Genomic DNA, 17,060 nt, shown 5'->3' with positions numbered 1-17,060 from the left:
TTTTTTTGAGGCGGAGTCTTGCTCTGTCACCCGGGCTGGAGTGCGGTGGCCGGATCTCAGCTCACTGCAAGCTCCGCCTCCCGGGTTTACGCCATTCTCCTGCCTCAGCCTCCGGAGTAGCTGGGACTACAGGCGCCCGCCACCTCGCCCGGCTAGTTTTTTGTATTTTTAGTAGAGACAGGGTTTCACCGTGTTAGCCAGGATGGTCTCGATCTCCTGACCTCGTGATCCGCCCGTCTCGGCCTCCCAAAGTGCTGGGATTACAGGCTTGAGCCACCGCGCCCGGCCGAATGATCGTTTTAAAAACTGCTAATGGGAGGATTTCTGAAATTTTACTCGGTAACATCTCCATGTTGCCTTAAGACATTCCTCACTGACATCCATTGAATTCTTAAAACCTTAATTTACTCCTGATATTCTGATCTACCGGAGCATCTTTAGTCATAATCCTCATAATAGGGCTTAGCAACTATTTATACATCTTCCTTCTCCTCCATGAAAATGCATATGCTAGCTTTCCTTTGTGGAGAGAGAAAAACTTCATGGAGTGGGTGAGTGGGAACTTGCCATGGTACTTACTTTGGTAGCAATTAGCTGTCACTCCAACGAGTGAGATGGCCAATCTCCTTAAATATCTGGCTCATAGAAGTGAACAGATCCTGATTGTAGCCTCTCCACAATCCATGGAAGGGGGTGGCCAAATAAGACCCCAATTTTGGATAAAGCTGACAGATCCAAGATTTGGTTTGTAGCCCAGTGAAATTAACTCCATGGCTGTCCACAATACTTCCTTGAGATTTTGGTAAGAGATTAAGATGCCAGTCCTGTATGGACCCAGCAAATTCAATTCTGGGAAGGCCTTAAATATTTCACTCCTGTGATTTTCCTGAATAAAATAACAGAGCTCAGTTCTGCCTAAGGTTGATTCCTGTATTTTTTCCTTCTTGCGCTCAGAGCACCTAGTATATTTTATTTTGTCTAACCAAAATAAAACATTTAACTTGATTTATGAAAAATAAACTCAACTCTTTTAAAATTTAACATTTTAATTAGAATCAATCCCTATAGTCTATTGTTCAATGGAAGCGCAGATAGGCCAAGTGGAATGAATACAACGAAATATTAAACATGTCTGTATAAATCAACATGAAAAGGTATTGAAGGTATTGCAAGTTACACTACTAAGTACAGTGAGAGTTCAGTATTAAACATTTCTCTAAATTTTATATATATTCATGTAGTGTTATTTTTGCAATTATGTTTTGGTTTTACAATATAAAAGCAAAATCAACACATTTCCAAATAATGTTCAAAACACATTTATTTACTAAATCACCTGACATCAACATCTGAGATAATTTCAACAAATAAAATGTTTTAAGAAAAAATTGTGGTATACATCGTATTTGTCTCTAGAAAAAAAGTCTTATTTACAAGTTGAGGAACAAAGATATTTCTTTTAATTAAAAACACATTCATTATGCAGTGCTACCATAATAAAAGTGAATATCCCAAGAACAGCTCAAGTATTTTGTGAAGTATTAAGAGATGAACTGTTTTTTTTTCAATCATATTCAGAAAATCTTATGTGTTTACTTGCTTGTTGAGTCTTTGCCAGTCTAATCTTTTCGGCTTTGGTGATTAACTAAAGAGAAATAAATCAGAAATTAGAGTGCATTGGATACTTAAAAAAAAAAACCACCAAAAAAGAAACACACACACACACACACACACACACACACACACACACACATACACACACACACACACACAAAATTACGACTAGAAAAAACTTCACAGCTATCAGTTTGAATGAAAATTTTTTAAAAACAGCAAGATGACAAATGAGATAATTATGCTCAGGTCGAATCAATTACAAATCATATCTGTTATTAAGGCTATTGACTATTACCTATTTCTTATACCCTAACATAAATTGTTGAATATATTTAAGGAAGGCAAATGAAATTACACAGAATAAAGAAGACTGTTTAAAATGTCTAAAATATTCCAAAAGCCTCCTTGATTAAAAAAAAGTTAAAATATTAAACTTTGGAGTAAATGCAAATCTTTTCCTCTTAAAAATACAGATTCTAATGAGTATTCATTTAAATAGCTTTAAAGTGTTTGGTACCATAATGGCCATTGGAAGCAATTCACTTTTAGATTCAACTAAAAACCTATTATTCATCATTGAGGTGAATTAAAATCCAAAGATGTTTAGAACTCTATCATACCCACGTTGCTGTTCACAAATTTTTATAAATTCTGCCTCTACCTGCTGAGTATCAGTAATTTATACAGAAAATAATTCAAATGTTTTAAAAGCCAAAGAGAAATAAGCTTCATTCTGTCTCTAGTAGCTGTTATCTATTTTTACCAATTTGTTCAAAATGATAGGGCATACTACAAAGATTTAGGCTAGCAAAATGACTAGGAGACATCCCTTTTGGCAGACTTTTCCTTCATCTTCTTGATCTTTTGTGAGACATCACTAATTTTATTTACTTATGTTTAATATATTATTTTAGTTTAGTTTTTTTGAGACAGAGCCTCGCTCTGTTGCCCACGCTGGAGTGCAGTTGCACCATTGTGGCTCACTGCAATCACCACCTCCTAAGTTCAAGTGATTCTCTTGCCTCGGCCTCCCAAGTAGCTGGGATTACATGTGTGTGCCACCTGGCTAATTTTTGTATTTTTAGTAGAGACAGGGTTTCAACATGTTGGCCAGGATGGTCTCCAACTCCCGACCTCAAGTGATCCACCCGCCTCAGCCTCCCAAAGTGCTGGGATTACAGGCATGAGCCACTACGCCCGGCCCCATAATGTGAATATTAAGAGCAATAATTTTTTTACTTTTACTCAATTATGGGCCAAATACAATACTATTGTAGAAATATTGGGCTGTCATGCCAGTAAGGTATTTATGTAACCTTTTGACAGATTCACTGATGTTCTACTAGTTTTTTTCTAAGCAATTCCCATTAATTACTAAGATGCTCCTAGTACTCCAACTACACTGGTTTTCTAGTCCTTGACAGTCTTCCCTTATGGTCTGTGCATTTTCTTTGCTTCTGCCTGAAAAGCTACACTTCTAAACTTTACTGGGGCTTACTCGCTCACTTCCCTACGGGTCTTGGCTGTAACATCACCTTTGCAGACAGCTTTCCAGACAACCTCAGCTGATATAACGTTCTCCTGCAATACACTTTGTTTTATTTTTCTGTCTAGCACTGGTCATCACCTAAACTATATGGTTTATCTGTTAGCTTCATGAAAGTAGAGGACTTTGTGATTCATGGCTTTACCCGAGGTTAAAAGAATGGTGCCTAACACAAGGCACTCAAAAAACATTAATTGAACTAACTAGCAAACAAGTTGGCTAAACTAATTATGGTCTACTCCTTTTTTCCAACAAGCTTTGCACAGCACTTACTTTGGGTGGTAACCTCCATTTCATTTCAGGAGAGTCAACTTGCTACTTTCATAGCTACTTAACAAACTGTGTTAACAATAATCCTGACATCATAACTGAATTGTGTTCCAACTCAATTTAAGAAATTTCCTAGTCAAAGATGAGCTCTAAATTTTTGAAATGAAAAATAAATGATTTATTCCTAGTTTTAAAAATATATAAAATTTAAATGAAATTTCACAGCAATTAGAAGGGTATTATTTAACAAAGTGACTTCACTTCAGTTACCAGTTCTGGATTAGTGATTTTAACATTTAAATAATCTCAAACAGGCTTTGAAATTAACACCTCATATCCCTGAAAGAATCCTTGGGAAGCACAGGAGGCTTCCTCACCACAGCAAGTTTAGTCTCCTTTCAAGGAAACAAAATTCACAAAGACCAGTAAGACACCTCCCCACAAATCACAATAAATTCTGGGCAATGGAAGAAGGCTGATGAAAAACATTTGCCTTTTAACTTAAAAAAAAAAATTTTTTTTAAAAAAATAAATATGACCCCAAATCAACAAGCTTAGATTACAGGAAATAGGACTTTTAAAGCACTTACCTAACAAAAAAGGAAGTTCATCTTTTTCTTTTTTCTTACACTTTTATAATATCATTTTGAGTGACAGAAAAATAAAATTACTGAAAGAGGGGCTTGCTTTTTTTTTTTTTTTTTTTGAGACGGAGTCTTGCTCTGTCGCCCAGGCTGGAGTGCAGTGGCACAATGTCGGCTCACTGCAAGCTCCGCCTCCCAGGTTCATGCCATTCTCCTGCCTCAGCCTCCCCAGCAGCTGGGACTACAGGTGCCCGCCACCGTGTCCGGATAATTTTTTGTATTTTTAGTAGAGACCGGATTTCACTGTGGTCTCAATCTCCTGACCTCGTGATCCACCCACCTGGCTGGGGCTTGCTTTAAATTATTTAAGCTTGTTTGTATTACCTACTGACTATCTTAGAGAAAGAGGAATAAAGCTTATCATTGCTATAGGAAACACTATGCATAAAGTCTCTCCATCTTATCTGTGGAGCTTCCTATCTTTAGAAACTACATTCTAAATACGTTGTGTTTTTACCATTACGATAATCTTTCTATAATCATTTACCATCAAACTACAAGACATAGCAACCAGAAATCAAGATTGTTAAAGTATCACTAGTTAAAAAGAAAAACTCTAAATTACAATTATGTATCCTTGTGAGAAAAACAATTCCACACATTTTGAAATCTAGAGAAATGACTTTTTCCTCCCAACCTAAAACATAGTATATACTCAGTAAATCTTTGTTAGGTAATAGCAAAGCTAAGATCATTTTATGACTACCTAGTACTGACTTTGGCATCAAATGTTCAAAGAAAGTTGAGTCTAAAAAAACAAAAATGAATCAATTACCTTTTCAGTGCCTCTTTTCTTTTCCCGAGGCTGATTAAGTTTTGCCTGTCTATCAACCAAAATCTTCTGCCAATACCTTTGTTCGTGATCACCTTAAAAACAAACAAAAACTCTGATGGATGAAAAGAAGAACTATCTGAAAAACCATATTCAAGACATTATATTCTCAATAACAGAACTAGGACAGTTTTTGATTATATTTAATGCTACTTTATACATATTACAGAATAGAAAAAAAATTATTAGTTTCGCTAAGTGCGGTGGCTCAAACCTCTAATCCCAGCACTTTGGGAGGACGAGGAGGCAGGATCACCAAAGGTCAGGAGTTCGACAACAGCCTGGCCAACATGGCAAAACTCCGTCTCTACTAAAAATTGCCTGGTGCAGTGGCTCATGCCTGTAATCCCAGCACTTCAGGGGGCCAAGGCAGGCAGATCACCTGAGGTCGGGAGTTCAAGACAAGAACAGGCTGACCAACGTGGAGAAACCCCGTCTCTACTAAAACCATAACATTAGCTGGGCAAGGTGGCACATGCCTGTAATCCCAGCTAACCTGGGAGGCTGAGGCAGGAGAATCACTTGAACCTGGGAGGCAGAGGTTGCACTGAGCTGAGATTGTACCATTGTACTCCAGCCTGGGCAACAAGAGCGAAACTCTGTCTCAAAAAATAAAATAAACGTATAAAAATTAGCCAGGCGTGGTAACACACACCTGTAATCCCAAGTACTCAGGAGGCTGAGGCAGGAGAATCACTTGAACCTGGGAGGTGGAGGTTGCATTGAGTTGAGATCACATCACTGCACTCCAGCCTGAGAGACAGAGTGAGACCAAAAAAAAAAAAAAACAACAAAAAAACAAACAAACAAACAAAAACAAAACTAGTTTCATTAGCCAAACTCAGAAAATGTTACCCACAATAAGGATGGTTACAAAAAAAAAAAAAAAACTTCTATGAAGTTTTACCAGAAAGGATCTCGAGTTTCCAGCAGTGTTTCTTGTTAATTTCTGTATATGCATTTATTACTGCTTGAGCATCCTCAGGAGTTTTAAATCTAGCATGGCATTCTGTATCCCCTTCTAGCAAATCAACATAAAGAACTTCTGAGATTGCTGCCAAAGTATCCTGCATTAGAATTAAGTAGACAGACAAATAAAATTTAAAAAGTTTCACAATAATTCTAAAACTATTCCAATGGTTATGCCAGAATATATTATGTAAATAAAGCATTTTGCAGACTAATGAGGAGCAAATATCCTGTATCAAACATTTCTTGTAAAGCATGTTCTTAAAAATAGATTTGAATAATATCAACTCTAATAATTTATTTTCCTTTATTTTCTCGAAATCACAACCTTAAAATCTGAACTAGAATGGGAATATTCTATAAGGACAACAGATTCGTAGAGCAGAAAGCAGAAATAGTGTCCCCCAACCCCCAAATCAGGAAAGGTTCACATCTGGGAGTAGTTAGTATAAGGAATAAAATAAAAAAAAAAAAGGATTAAGGGAGGTTTGTTTTTACTCACCTGCAGAAAATCACTATGACTTTAAAATATGTGTACAAATCACTCAACTTTTAATAACAACTCATGAAAAACAGTTTTACCGAACCTAAGATAGTAGGTTTCCAAATTGTTCAAGAGCTCTTACTTTCTGAAAAAAATACCTAAGCAACCTCTTCTAAACAAGTTGTGGTCACCCAGCAAGGAAAAGTTTTACCTACACTGCCTGCTGTGAGGGTAAATTAACCAGATTCCTGCATTCTTAATCAACTTTTTTTTTTTCACAGCAGGTTTTACAGAGTATACAATGCATTTATGCAGGAATGTTACACTAATTCCTAATTCATCAACTTCCATTCACAAAGCTAAAGAAATAACTGGAGATTCCTAAATAGGGGAAAAAAAAATCTTTCTTATCTTGCCTCACTTTAGTTTTAACCTACATTTTCAGGACACAACTAATTTAGATTATGTTCAAATGTCGAATTTTTAGATGTTTGATTTATGGAAAGAATTGACCAATACCTGGGAGTATTATTTCATCATAGAATAAGAAAAGTTTATCAGTTAACAATAAAAAATATATAATAAAATCTATGAATTTCTAGAAGCCAGGGACTACATCTTAACTCATCCCAACACTCAGCAAACTAGCACAAAACAGGCATTTAGTAACTGTTTGCCGAATTAAAAAAAAAAAGAACTACAGAGACATATACTTGCTAGTCCTTCCCACTTCTTTATCTAATTAATTAGTACCAAATTTAGATATAAAGCAAGTAAAAAATTCAGTATTGTTGAAATTTGAATGCATTCAGTACTAGTAATGAGTTTTATAACTGACTTCTGAGCATATTCAATTACTACAACTCAAAAGATATTTACTAAATATCCATTATAATGTCAGGCTAATCTCTTGATTTAAAACCCTTAGAATTTAAAACCCATAGAAGGACAAATTAGCCTAGTAATCACATGGGCAAGTCACAGACAGCTGTAACCACCATCACAGCTCAGTTTTTGTTTCAGCAAAATGTAAGTAACTACTAACTGGATTAATGCAGGGATTGATTTTATGATTTTGATGATCATAAATGATGAATTTGTAATTGATATAGTTACCATTTAAATAATAAAAGTTATTTAATTAGTGATTACAAATAACTGAGTAATTTTTTTAATGAAATGTTTTGCAATCTGATTAACCAGAGCAGTATTTACATCCCTCAATTTTCAGCTGTCTCCTGAAATGCAAGCTGGTAATAGCAATTTGGATTTGGCCAAATCCTTAACCAATATTGGAAAGAGAATCAAAATTTGTTTCTTAGTGACAGCTATAGGATTGTAGGACAGCATTTCAGATAAGGAGTGCTTACAGATAAACAACCACCTCAATGATATTCAAGTTAAAACCTGTGACTGATGAGTCTATGTAAAACCAAAACAACATACTAAGTGATGATGAATGTCAGTATAAGAAAATACTTAAAATATGTGGTATGTTACAGAGCATTTCACACTTTTTAAAAAGAAAAGGATTCAATTAAATGGGTGACAGGCAGGGTAAGGGTAAATAAGATATGGTACTCTCACATAAAAGTATATACTTTCCCTAATAGAAAGAAGTATTGCTACCAGTGTGGTATAAAAGGCTATAGAAGATGGACTGTACAAAACGAAAAAAAGATTATAAACCTGTGTGTACAGCAATTTGTAGCATAAATTATATAGAACTATGGGTTTTTTGGCACATGTGTGTAAGATTTCTATAGGTCTTCAAAAATAATTACAATTTTAAAGACAATCAGCACATAGGTAATACAAAAAAAAAAAAATCAGTGCCAACAAAAATAAGCAAAAGTTACAATTTTCCTATAAAGAAGGATGTTTAAACTGTCCTTACTATAAAACTGACTCAGTGAGGAATTTCAGTCTTTAGTTTTTGCTTCAAAATTAAACCTAAGAGTTACATGGAATTAAAACTGTACAGGTAGTTTACCATAGAGATACAAATTCTAATTTGATTTGTTTTATCTTCCATATTCAAAACATTATCACACAGGGAAGTTAAGAGAAGAAAGGAACAAATACCCTAGGGGCTCAAAATCATTACCCGGACTTGTTTCCTGCCAGGTAGAGGCTCTGTGCTAATGATCTTCACAATCACTCCACTCACGAACTGTGGTCCTGTTGCATTAACTTTCTCCTGGGTGGGACACTCTTCACTGCTGGCTGTTGATTAGAAAAGGAAAAAGAAGACCAGCACTAAATCTCTTACACTTAACAATTTAATACTTGGGAGGACTATCTTAGAATAATTCCTAAGGCAGATTTAAATAATTTAAAACATATTTAATTTTAAAATAAACAAAGTTTATTTTATATGTCATACTGCTTATTTCAAAGTACCATGAAATAAAATCTAGAAAGTTTTTATTATTCTACATGCAAACTGTTACTGCTAGAAGAGCACTGGTAAAGTCTTTAAGTTTGCACCTTCTCCCTGCACAAAGGAACAGCAAATTTTAACTCAATAAAGTTAAAAAAAAAATTATAGGATACTGTGTTTTAAATATATTATTCCAACGTGAACATCATTTATTTTTACAAGAAATGATAATTTAAAATGTATCCTAATTTTGAATTCATAAGAATTTTGCTTTAACTTATTCCTGCTTGTGGTTCATACTACAGAATGAAATTACAGGTGAGAAACTACAAACTTCATTCCTACAAACTTGTTCAGTCTACCAATTGCACTCATGTGCTTAAATGAAAACTGTAGAGAAAACTCAGGTTATTTAAAAAATTATTTTAAATGAGCCTTTTAAATGTTTTTATATCAAGAGTAAGTAACATATCTGGATAACTTAACAAATCAAGAATTGTTGTAATAATGACACAGAATAATGAAGTTTTTTAAAACTAAAGTTTATCTTGTAACAACTCAGAGATAGCATTTTCATATATAAGTACATTACAACGTTGTCAAAACTATCAGTGATCTTTACTTTTTTCATTTTTCATTCCAGTCTTTTGAGGTACTCCACCGTCTGTTTCCATTTCTGACTCTGATTTTATTTGGGATATTGTTTTTTTTAAAGAAGCCATGCTAGCTTTTTGTAATGCTAAATATTCTTTTTTCAAATCCATCCATTCGCTCCTGCAAGGAAAGAAATGAAATAGTGATAACAGATGACTAAATATAAAAAAAAATAAAAAAAAATATAAAAAGTAAATATGGGAATATCTAAATATATACATTCACAATGACTTGGAGTAACTCCTCCACCCAACTTTCTTGTTTCTTTAAACACATATTCAAAACATTTCCTGGGTTCTAAAGACATTTAGCAAATAAGCTAAGGGAGTTCCTCTTCCCCTAATATTCAGATTAAATGTTTTAAGATTGCCAATTACATTTTTGAGTGTGTCTGAAGTATTTTAATTTATAAAAGTAAAATTTTAGCATTGATTCCTTAACTAGTAACATTTACTAAATCAGTCATCTCTGTGGGAAAAGCGCGAGATTAAAGATTTGTTAAACTGCTTCCAATTTGAGAGATAACATTCCTTAGTATTTACTTGAATCAAGAAGAATTTCTAAGTAGAACAAAACACCCCATGGAAGCAATCTATTTATTTACATACATTTAACATGTAGATGTTTCTTCAAACAGCTAGAGTTCCTCCAGATAGAAACACAATGCCTCTCTTGGCTTAGTGGGAGCACTCATTGTTACCCTAATCTACGCCATCAAACAAGCAGATAGATTTTCCTTTTTTTTTTTTAAAAGAGGAAGATATCTTGTGGTAATGGTTTTAGCTGTTAACATTGACATCTGTATACTTCAAAAAAAAAAAAAAAAGAAAAAAAAAAAGGATCCAGACCCACCCAGGATCATACATTCCCTGAGAGCTGATACATTAAAATAACAAAAGGCCCTTGTAATGATTCTCTGAGATAAAAAGGCAAAAGGAATTCAGGAGTTAAGAATAGTATAAATAGAAGTGGCTGAAGTCCCTGCCTTTTACCCTTCTGGAGGAGGACAGCAATCTTTGGGAACTAATTCAGGAAGGTAAGGAAATATTTTTCTTCAAAAGGTATGCCATTTTGTTTTCTTTCTCCTCAGCTTTAACTACTACTCTCAAGTCCAAAGAAGTTGTATGTGGGTGGGCTCCCTTCAACTTTAACATGGAAGCGCTTTCTGTGACTTTAAAAGAAGTAAGTGCTTCCATGTTTTAGTAGGAGTGAATCCAACTAACTTCTCCAAAACAGAACATACTAACTTCACTCTCCTTAAGAGGTTGAAGGGATCCCCTTTGCTTTAACATGGGGGTACCTGCTGTGTGAAACAAAAGTAAGTGCTTCCATGTTTCAGTGGAGGTGTCTCCAAGCCAGCATACCTTTTGTTAATTTTTTTTGTTACTGTGTTTCAAGGTTATTAAGCTTGTTACAGGTTAAAGGATTCTAAGTTTGTCCAAGACTGGGCTTCCCACCACTTAAACGTGGATGTACTTGCTTTGAAACTAAAGAAGTAAGTGCTTCCATGTTTTGGTGATGGTAAGTCTTCCTTTTACATTTTTATAAGGTTTTTAGAAAAGGATTTTATTTATTCTCATTTATTTAAGCTTTATTTTGTATTTTTAAATCTGTTAAGGTGCCCCCTCTACTTTAACATGGAGGCACTTGCTGTGGTATGACAAAAATAAGTGCTTCCATGTTTGAGTGTGGTGGTTCCTACTTAAATCAGCGATTGCGTTAACGCCCACATTGTGTGCAGTTCTTTGCTACAGGCCACTACTGTTGCTAATATGCAACTCTGTTGAACATAAATTGGAATTGCACTTTAGCAATGGTGATGGATTGTTAAGCCAATGACAGGATTTAAACCACAGACTTACTTTGATAGTACTCTTAATGGTATAACTTCTTCTCCCATTTTATGTCTCTCTTTATGTTTTTTCTTATGTTTCCTTTTTGTTTTTAAGAGAGAGCTATCTTTTAAATCTCCAGTATCCTTCTCCTCTTCAGTAGAGATTTCTATATCTTGAAATAAATAAAAAAGCCAGTTAAGACTTGGGGCTGTGAAATGGGTGAAACAGAAGCTTAACTTATCTAAATAAAACCTTGCAGTTTACCTCTATTTTCCTTGGAAGCTTCTGAAGGTTCCTTAATGATGTCTTTCTGAGTAATTTTCTTTACTTTTGATCGGGGACCCAGGGACTCTGCATCTTCAGAGCTGCTTCTCTTCCTCTTGCCTGTTCTGACTTCAGGTAAGCTCGATGCTTCAACTCTGTCCCGCTTTTTCTTTTTCTTTGAGGACTGTTTTTGGGGTTCAGTAGACTCAATGTCAGAGCCCTCAGATGTGGGTCTGGATCTTTTCACTTTACTGATGCTGGTGTTGCTTGTGTCCATATTTTCCTCTTTGGCTTGGACATTGTCTTCCTTTTTCATTCGGCCCTTCTTCTTCTTTTTCTTTTTCTTCTCTTCTGTAAAAGTGCCATCGTTAGTTTATCTTACTTCAATTAAATCTACTTAAATATTGAAAAATACTCACCCACCACACCTCTTAAGGCTGGAATGGGCTTATTTTTCACTGTTTTAGGAAATATGCCAGGTTTTCTTGGTGCTTCCTCTGGTGGGTTGTTAAGAAACTGAAATGAGTGCAAAAAAGTTTTACTATTTTAATACTTGCTACATATGTTTTTTTTTTTTTAGGACCTGGACCTACCTCAATTGCCTTTGCTGCTTGCTCTTTTGTTTCAAATTCCACAAACGCAAATCCCTTTGGATCTCCAGTAGACTTATAATGTGGTATACTTATATAAACAACATTGCCACATTTCCCAAAGACTCTTTCAATCCAGCTGTGATTAACATTTTTGGGAAGTAACTCCTATGATAAATTAAAAGCAATATTAAATAGTTTTTCACAATCCTTATATTTCAGAATGTCAATAAATTTTTAAGTTAATTACATTGTTTCTGTGCCAGTTTCTGACTGGGGACCCGGGCTCTTAAGCTTACCACATACACCGTGCGCTCATCCTCATCTTTCGGTCTTTCCCCCAGAGGTTTTTTCCTCCTGATTCTGGTGCCTTCCAAATCAAGCTTTAAAAGAGTATTATTACATTAATAAAACTATAATAAACTATAATAATATAATGATCATTACGTTAATATTATTTATAAACTATAATTATGTAGTAACGTCAGTCATTCTTAATTCTTACCTCTACAACAGCTGAACTTCTTAATGCTCTGGCAATTAACTTCCCATCAGTAGTCAATTTTTTCATTTTGTTAAAAGACACAAGTAGTGATATATCAACATCTAACGAAAATGAAAAAGTTAATAATTGTGTTAGTGTACACTGTCAGCAGGATTAATTCAATTCGGTACAATTTAACCTGCCCCTCAGGCTGGGCTTGGTGGCTCATGCCTGTAATCCTAGTACTTTGGGAGGCCAAGGCAGGTGGATGGAGTTAAAGACCAGCCTGGCAAAAAATTCGGCTGGGTGTAGTGGCGCATACCTGCAATGCCAGCTTACTCTGGAGGCTGAGGCAGGAGAATCGCTTGAACCCAGGAGGCAGAGGTTGCAGTGAGCTGAGATCACACTGCACTCCAGCCTGGGAGACAGAGACTTTGTCCATTAACAGTATTGTTGTGTGAGGGTCTAAATGGCATTGCATATTTGGCATACCTAAAATGACACATCTTAGTGTATGTAATTGCAGATTGAGATTTTATTGCTTAGCAATATCTAGACATTCAAAGAGGATGTCTGGATCCCATCCTACAAGCACATGGTTTGGTCATTTGAAATTTATCAACTGGGGACAGTGGCTCAATGCTTGCCTGTGTATTCAGCTACTGGGGAGGCTGATGTTGGAGGATCGCTTGCGTGGGGCTAGGGGGTGGAGGTGGGGGCAGAAGTTGGAGTGAGCAGACATGGAGCCAGTGCATTCCTGCCTAGGGAAAAAAGATAGACCCTGCCTCAAAAAATGTGAAACAAAAAATAACATTGAGCTAGGTGAAATGCCTTCTTGCATGAACTAAAGTATAGCACTCATCTCGAGTTACACATGATAAATGGTTATTGAAGCAATTAAATCCCAAAATACTTATAAGCTTTGATATGAAACTGCTTATTTAATATAGCCTAAACTCTTACCAACAGTCTAAATATTTAGAAGATTGTCATTCACTAAATAAAAATTAAAACAGATTACAAGGAATATACTTGCAGAAATGAATACACACATTATAGAATATACTATTTTAGGCTGGGTGCAGTGGCTCACACCTGTAATCCCAGCATTTTGGGAGGCCGAGGTGGGCAGACTACGAGGTCAGGAGTTCGAGACCAGCCTGGCCAACATAGTAAAATCCCATCTCTACTAAAAATATAAAAATTAGCCGGGCATGGTGGTGCGTGCCTTTAGCCCCACCTACTCGGGAGGCTGAGGCAGGAGAATCACTTGAACCCAGGAGGCAGAGGTTGCAGTGAGCTGAGATCATGCCACTGCACTCCAGCCTGGGCAACAGAGCAAGACTCCATCTCAAAAAAATATATAGATATACTATTTTATAAATAAATTTAAAGGTAACCACATCTAAAAGTTGGTTCCTTTACTGAAGCAAACTTACATCCATCTCTAGATTTTTCTATCTGTTCTCGAAGAAATCTATCCTTGTGAAGATTTGCATCCCCAAACCAGAAGTCCACTTGCTTAGCAATATCTGCAAGCACCTGTTTAACTCGTGACCGTTTCTTTTTTTCAACTTCTTTTTTCTTTTCAGTGCTTTCTTCTTCCATTATCTTTTTTTGATTTCCACTTTCAGTTTCCATTCCTGTGAATTATAAGAAAAAGAGGTAAATATTTAAATAACCACAATAGCTAATATAGTTAAATATTTAGATTAGCCTTTACTGAGAGAAAAATGGACTCACATTTGGCTGTGAGAAGACAAACAGAATATTTATTTTTATATTTAATAAAGTAAATTAAAAAATAATTTACCTCCTATGTTAGGGATCATGCTTTAGTTTTTTTTTTAAATGCAAGGCCAGATTATCCTAGAATAATATAACAATTACACCTTTATCTCACTAAGCTGCACTTTTAAGGCAGTAAATGAAAAGTGTAAGATGAAGGGACCTGGACACTCTCCATTGCAACAATCCCCCCGCCCACCGCGCCCCCAGCCCCAGATAATTTTTTTTTTTTTTTTTGAGACGGAGTCTCGCTCTGTCGCCCAGGCTGGAGTGCAGTGGCCTGACCTCAGCTCACTGCAAGCTCCGCCTCCCAGGTTCACGCCATTCTCCTGCCTCAGCCTCCCGGGTAGCTGGGACTACAGGCGCCCACCACCTCGCCCGGCTAGTTTTTTGTATTTTTTAGTAGAGACGGGGTTTCACCGTGTTAGCCAGGATGGTCTCGATCTCCTGACCTCGTGATCCGCCCGTCTCGGCCTCCCAAAGTGCTGGGATTACAGGCTTGAGCCACCACGCCCGGCGTTTTCCTCCTTTTCAATTTCCTTTTGCAATCTCAGTTTCTCAATTTCCTTTTACCCTATCTCTCCTACTGTGCCCTACACCTTTACATGATGCCTAAATTGAACTCAGTCCTGGGCTTCCTTCTCATTTACAGTCATTGTTTCTGAGGATCCTGGCTTTAAGCTTGTTGGCTTTATGCTGAGGCTTTACAAATCTATCTTCTCTCATTAGCTCCCCATTCCAATATTCAACTGTCCACCTGGCACCTCCACTAGTTTATCTAAAGGATATCTCAAAATAGGACTCTCAAATGCTAACAACCCCCTCCCACCAATTTTCCCTATCTCAGAAACACCAATTACAAAATTGCTGAAAAGGCAAAAGTCTTAAAATCATTCTTTTTTTTTTTGAGATGGAGTCTCAAACTCACTCTGTCACCCAGGCTGGAGTGCAGGGGCACCATCTTGGCTCATGCAACCTCCACTCCCGGGTTCAAGTGATTCTCCTGCCTCAGCCTCCCAAGCAGCTGGGACTACAGGCATGCACCACCACGCCCGGCTAATTCTTGTATTTTGAGTAGAGACGAGGTTTCACCATGTTGGTCAGGCTAGTCTTGAACTCCTGATCTCAGGTGATCCACCTGTCTTGGCCTCCCAAAGTGCTGGGATTACAGGCATGAGCCACCATGCCCGGCCTAAAATCATTCTTAATTTCCCTTTTCCTTACATCTCATGGTCAATTCATCAGTATTTCTGTTAGCTCTAACTTCAAAATATATCCCAAATATGAATAATTATCATTTCCTCCATCATAAGCACCTGGTCCAAGCTACTACTGTGTTGTCTGAACAACTACAAGAACTTTATTACTAGTCTGCTTGCTTCTAATCTTCTTCCCTTAGAATCAATTCTCCAGATAGAATTTATCATTTAAATATGTAAATCAGATCATGCCAATTCCTTACACAAACTCCTCCAAAGGTTTCTTTCTTTTATTTTTTTTGAGATGGAGTCTCACTCTCCGCCTCCAGGGTTCAAGCGATTCTCATGCCTCAACCTCCCAAGTAGCTGGGACTACAGGCATGTGCCACCACGCCCGGTTAATTTTTTTTTTGTATTTTTAGTAGAGATAGGGTTTCATCATGTTGGCCAGGCTGGTCTCGAACTCCTGACCTCAGGTGATCTGCCCTCCTCGGCCTCCCGAAGTGCTGAGATTATAGGCATGAGCCACCATGCCCGGCCAGGTTTCTATTATTTTTTTTTGGAGACAGAGTCTCGCTCTGTTACCCAGGCTGGAGTGGAGTGGCACAATCTCGGCTCACTGCAACCCTTGCCTCCTGGGTTCAAGTGATTCTCCTGCCCCAAGTAGCTGGGATTACAGGCTTGCGCCATGACACCCAGCTAATTTTTGTAGAGATGGGGTTTCACTATGTTGGCCAGGCTAGTCTCGAACTCCTGACCTCAAGTGATCCACCTGCCTCCGCCTCCCAAAGTGCTGGGATTACAGGTATGAGCTACCGCACCCAACTCAAAGGTTTCTTATCATACTCAAAATAAAGTCCAAAAACCTTACTATGATTGACGAGACCCTATATAATCTGGCCTGGGGATCTCTCTAACTTCATCTATCATAATTCTTGCCAACAGGCTCAGTCCAAACATAACAACCATCTTTTGGTTCTTTAAACATGCTAAGACCTTTCTCACTTCAGGGCCTTTGCCCTTGCTGCTCCCTTGACTTTCCCTACCATATCTGTATGGATTATTTCCTTGTACACTTAGGTCTCGGCAAACATCACTTCTTAAGAGAGACTTACTCTTTCCACTCAATCTAAAATATTCTCTCCCTGCTGACCTTAACTCTGTCCACCGCCTCAGTCACTATTTTTTATCCTTGTATCCTGTTATTACTACCTGGAATTATTACTTTATTTTTTATTTATTTTTTTATTTTTTGAGATGGAGTCTCTGTTGTGCAGGCTGGACTGCAGTGGCACAATCTTGGCTCACTACAACCTCCGCCTCACAGGTTTAAGTGATTCTCCTGCCTCAGCCTCCCAAGTCGCTGGGATTACAGGCAGCTGCCACCACACCCGGCTAATTTTTGTTTTTAGTAGAGATGGGGTTTCATCATTTTGGCTAGGCTGGTCTCGAACTCCTGACCTCAAGTGATTCGCCCATCTGGGCCTCTCAAAGTGCTGAG

At 37.1% G+C, this 17,060-nt stretch overlaps 1 protein-coding gene and 1 long non-coding RNA gene across 2 annotated transcripts in view; one reads left to right on the top strand and one right to left on the bottom strand.

The window, feature by feature from the left end:
* Positions 1-1,303: 1,303 nt before the first annotated feature.
* The window catches only part of LARP7 (La ribonucleoprotein domain family, member 7), a 20,431-nt gene continuing 4,674 nt past the window's right edge, over positions 1,304-17,060 (bottom strand). The window contains exons 3-15 of the mRNA XM_011948364.1: positions 14,386-14,441; positions 14,012-14,215; positions 12,594-12,694; positions 12,388-12,471; positions 12,092-12,256; positions 11,918-12,014; positions 11,499-11,849; positions 11,262-11,406; positions 9,368-9,519; positions 8,470-8,588; positions 5,817-5,976; positions 4,853-4,944; positions 1,304-1,645 (exon numbers count right to left, since the gene is read on the bottom strand). Of these exons, the coding sequence (XP_011803754.1) occupies positions 1,565-1,645; positions 4,853-4,944; positions 5,817-5,976; positions 8,470-8,588; positions 9,368-9,519; positions 11,262-11,406; positions 11,499-11,849; positions 11,918-12,014; positions 12,092-12,256; positions 12,388-12,471; positions 12,594-12,694; positions 14,012-14,215; positions 14,386-14,404 (1,770 nt within the window). The 5' untranslated portion in view covers positions 14,405-14,441 and the 3' untranslated portion in view covers positions 1,304-1,564. The remainder of the gene's footprint in view (positions 1,646-4,852; positions 4,945-5,816; positions 5,977-8,469; positions 8,589-9,367; positions 9,520-11,261; positions 11,407-11,498; positions 11,850-11,917; positions 12,015-12,091; positions 12,257-12,387; positions 12,472-12,593; positions 12,695-14,011; positions 14,216-14,385; positions 14,442-17,060) is intronic.
* LOC105516250 lies at positions 10,386-12,337 on the top strand. The gene is made up of 3 exons (XR_001002458.1): positions 10,386-10,435; positions 11,581-11,633; positions 12,079-12,337. It is a non-coding gene; the product is annotated as an uncharacterized LOC105516250 (long non-coding RNA).

This window comes from Colobus angolensis, unplaced genomic scaffold, assembly GCF_000951035.1.
Source record: "Colobus angolensis palliatus isolate OR3802 unplaced genomic scaffold, Cang.pa_1.0 Scaffold279, whole genome shotgun sequence".
NCBI classification, from domain to species: Eukaryota; Metazoa; Chordata; class Mammalia; order Primates; family Cercopithecidae; genus Colobus; species Colobus angolensis.
This window is presented reverse-complemented; position numbering and strand designations above follow the sequence as displayed.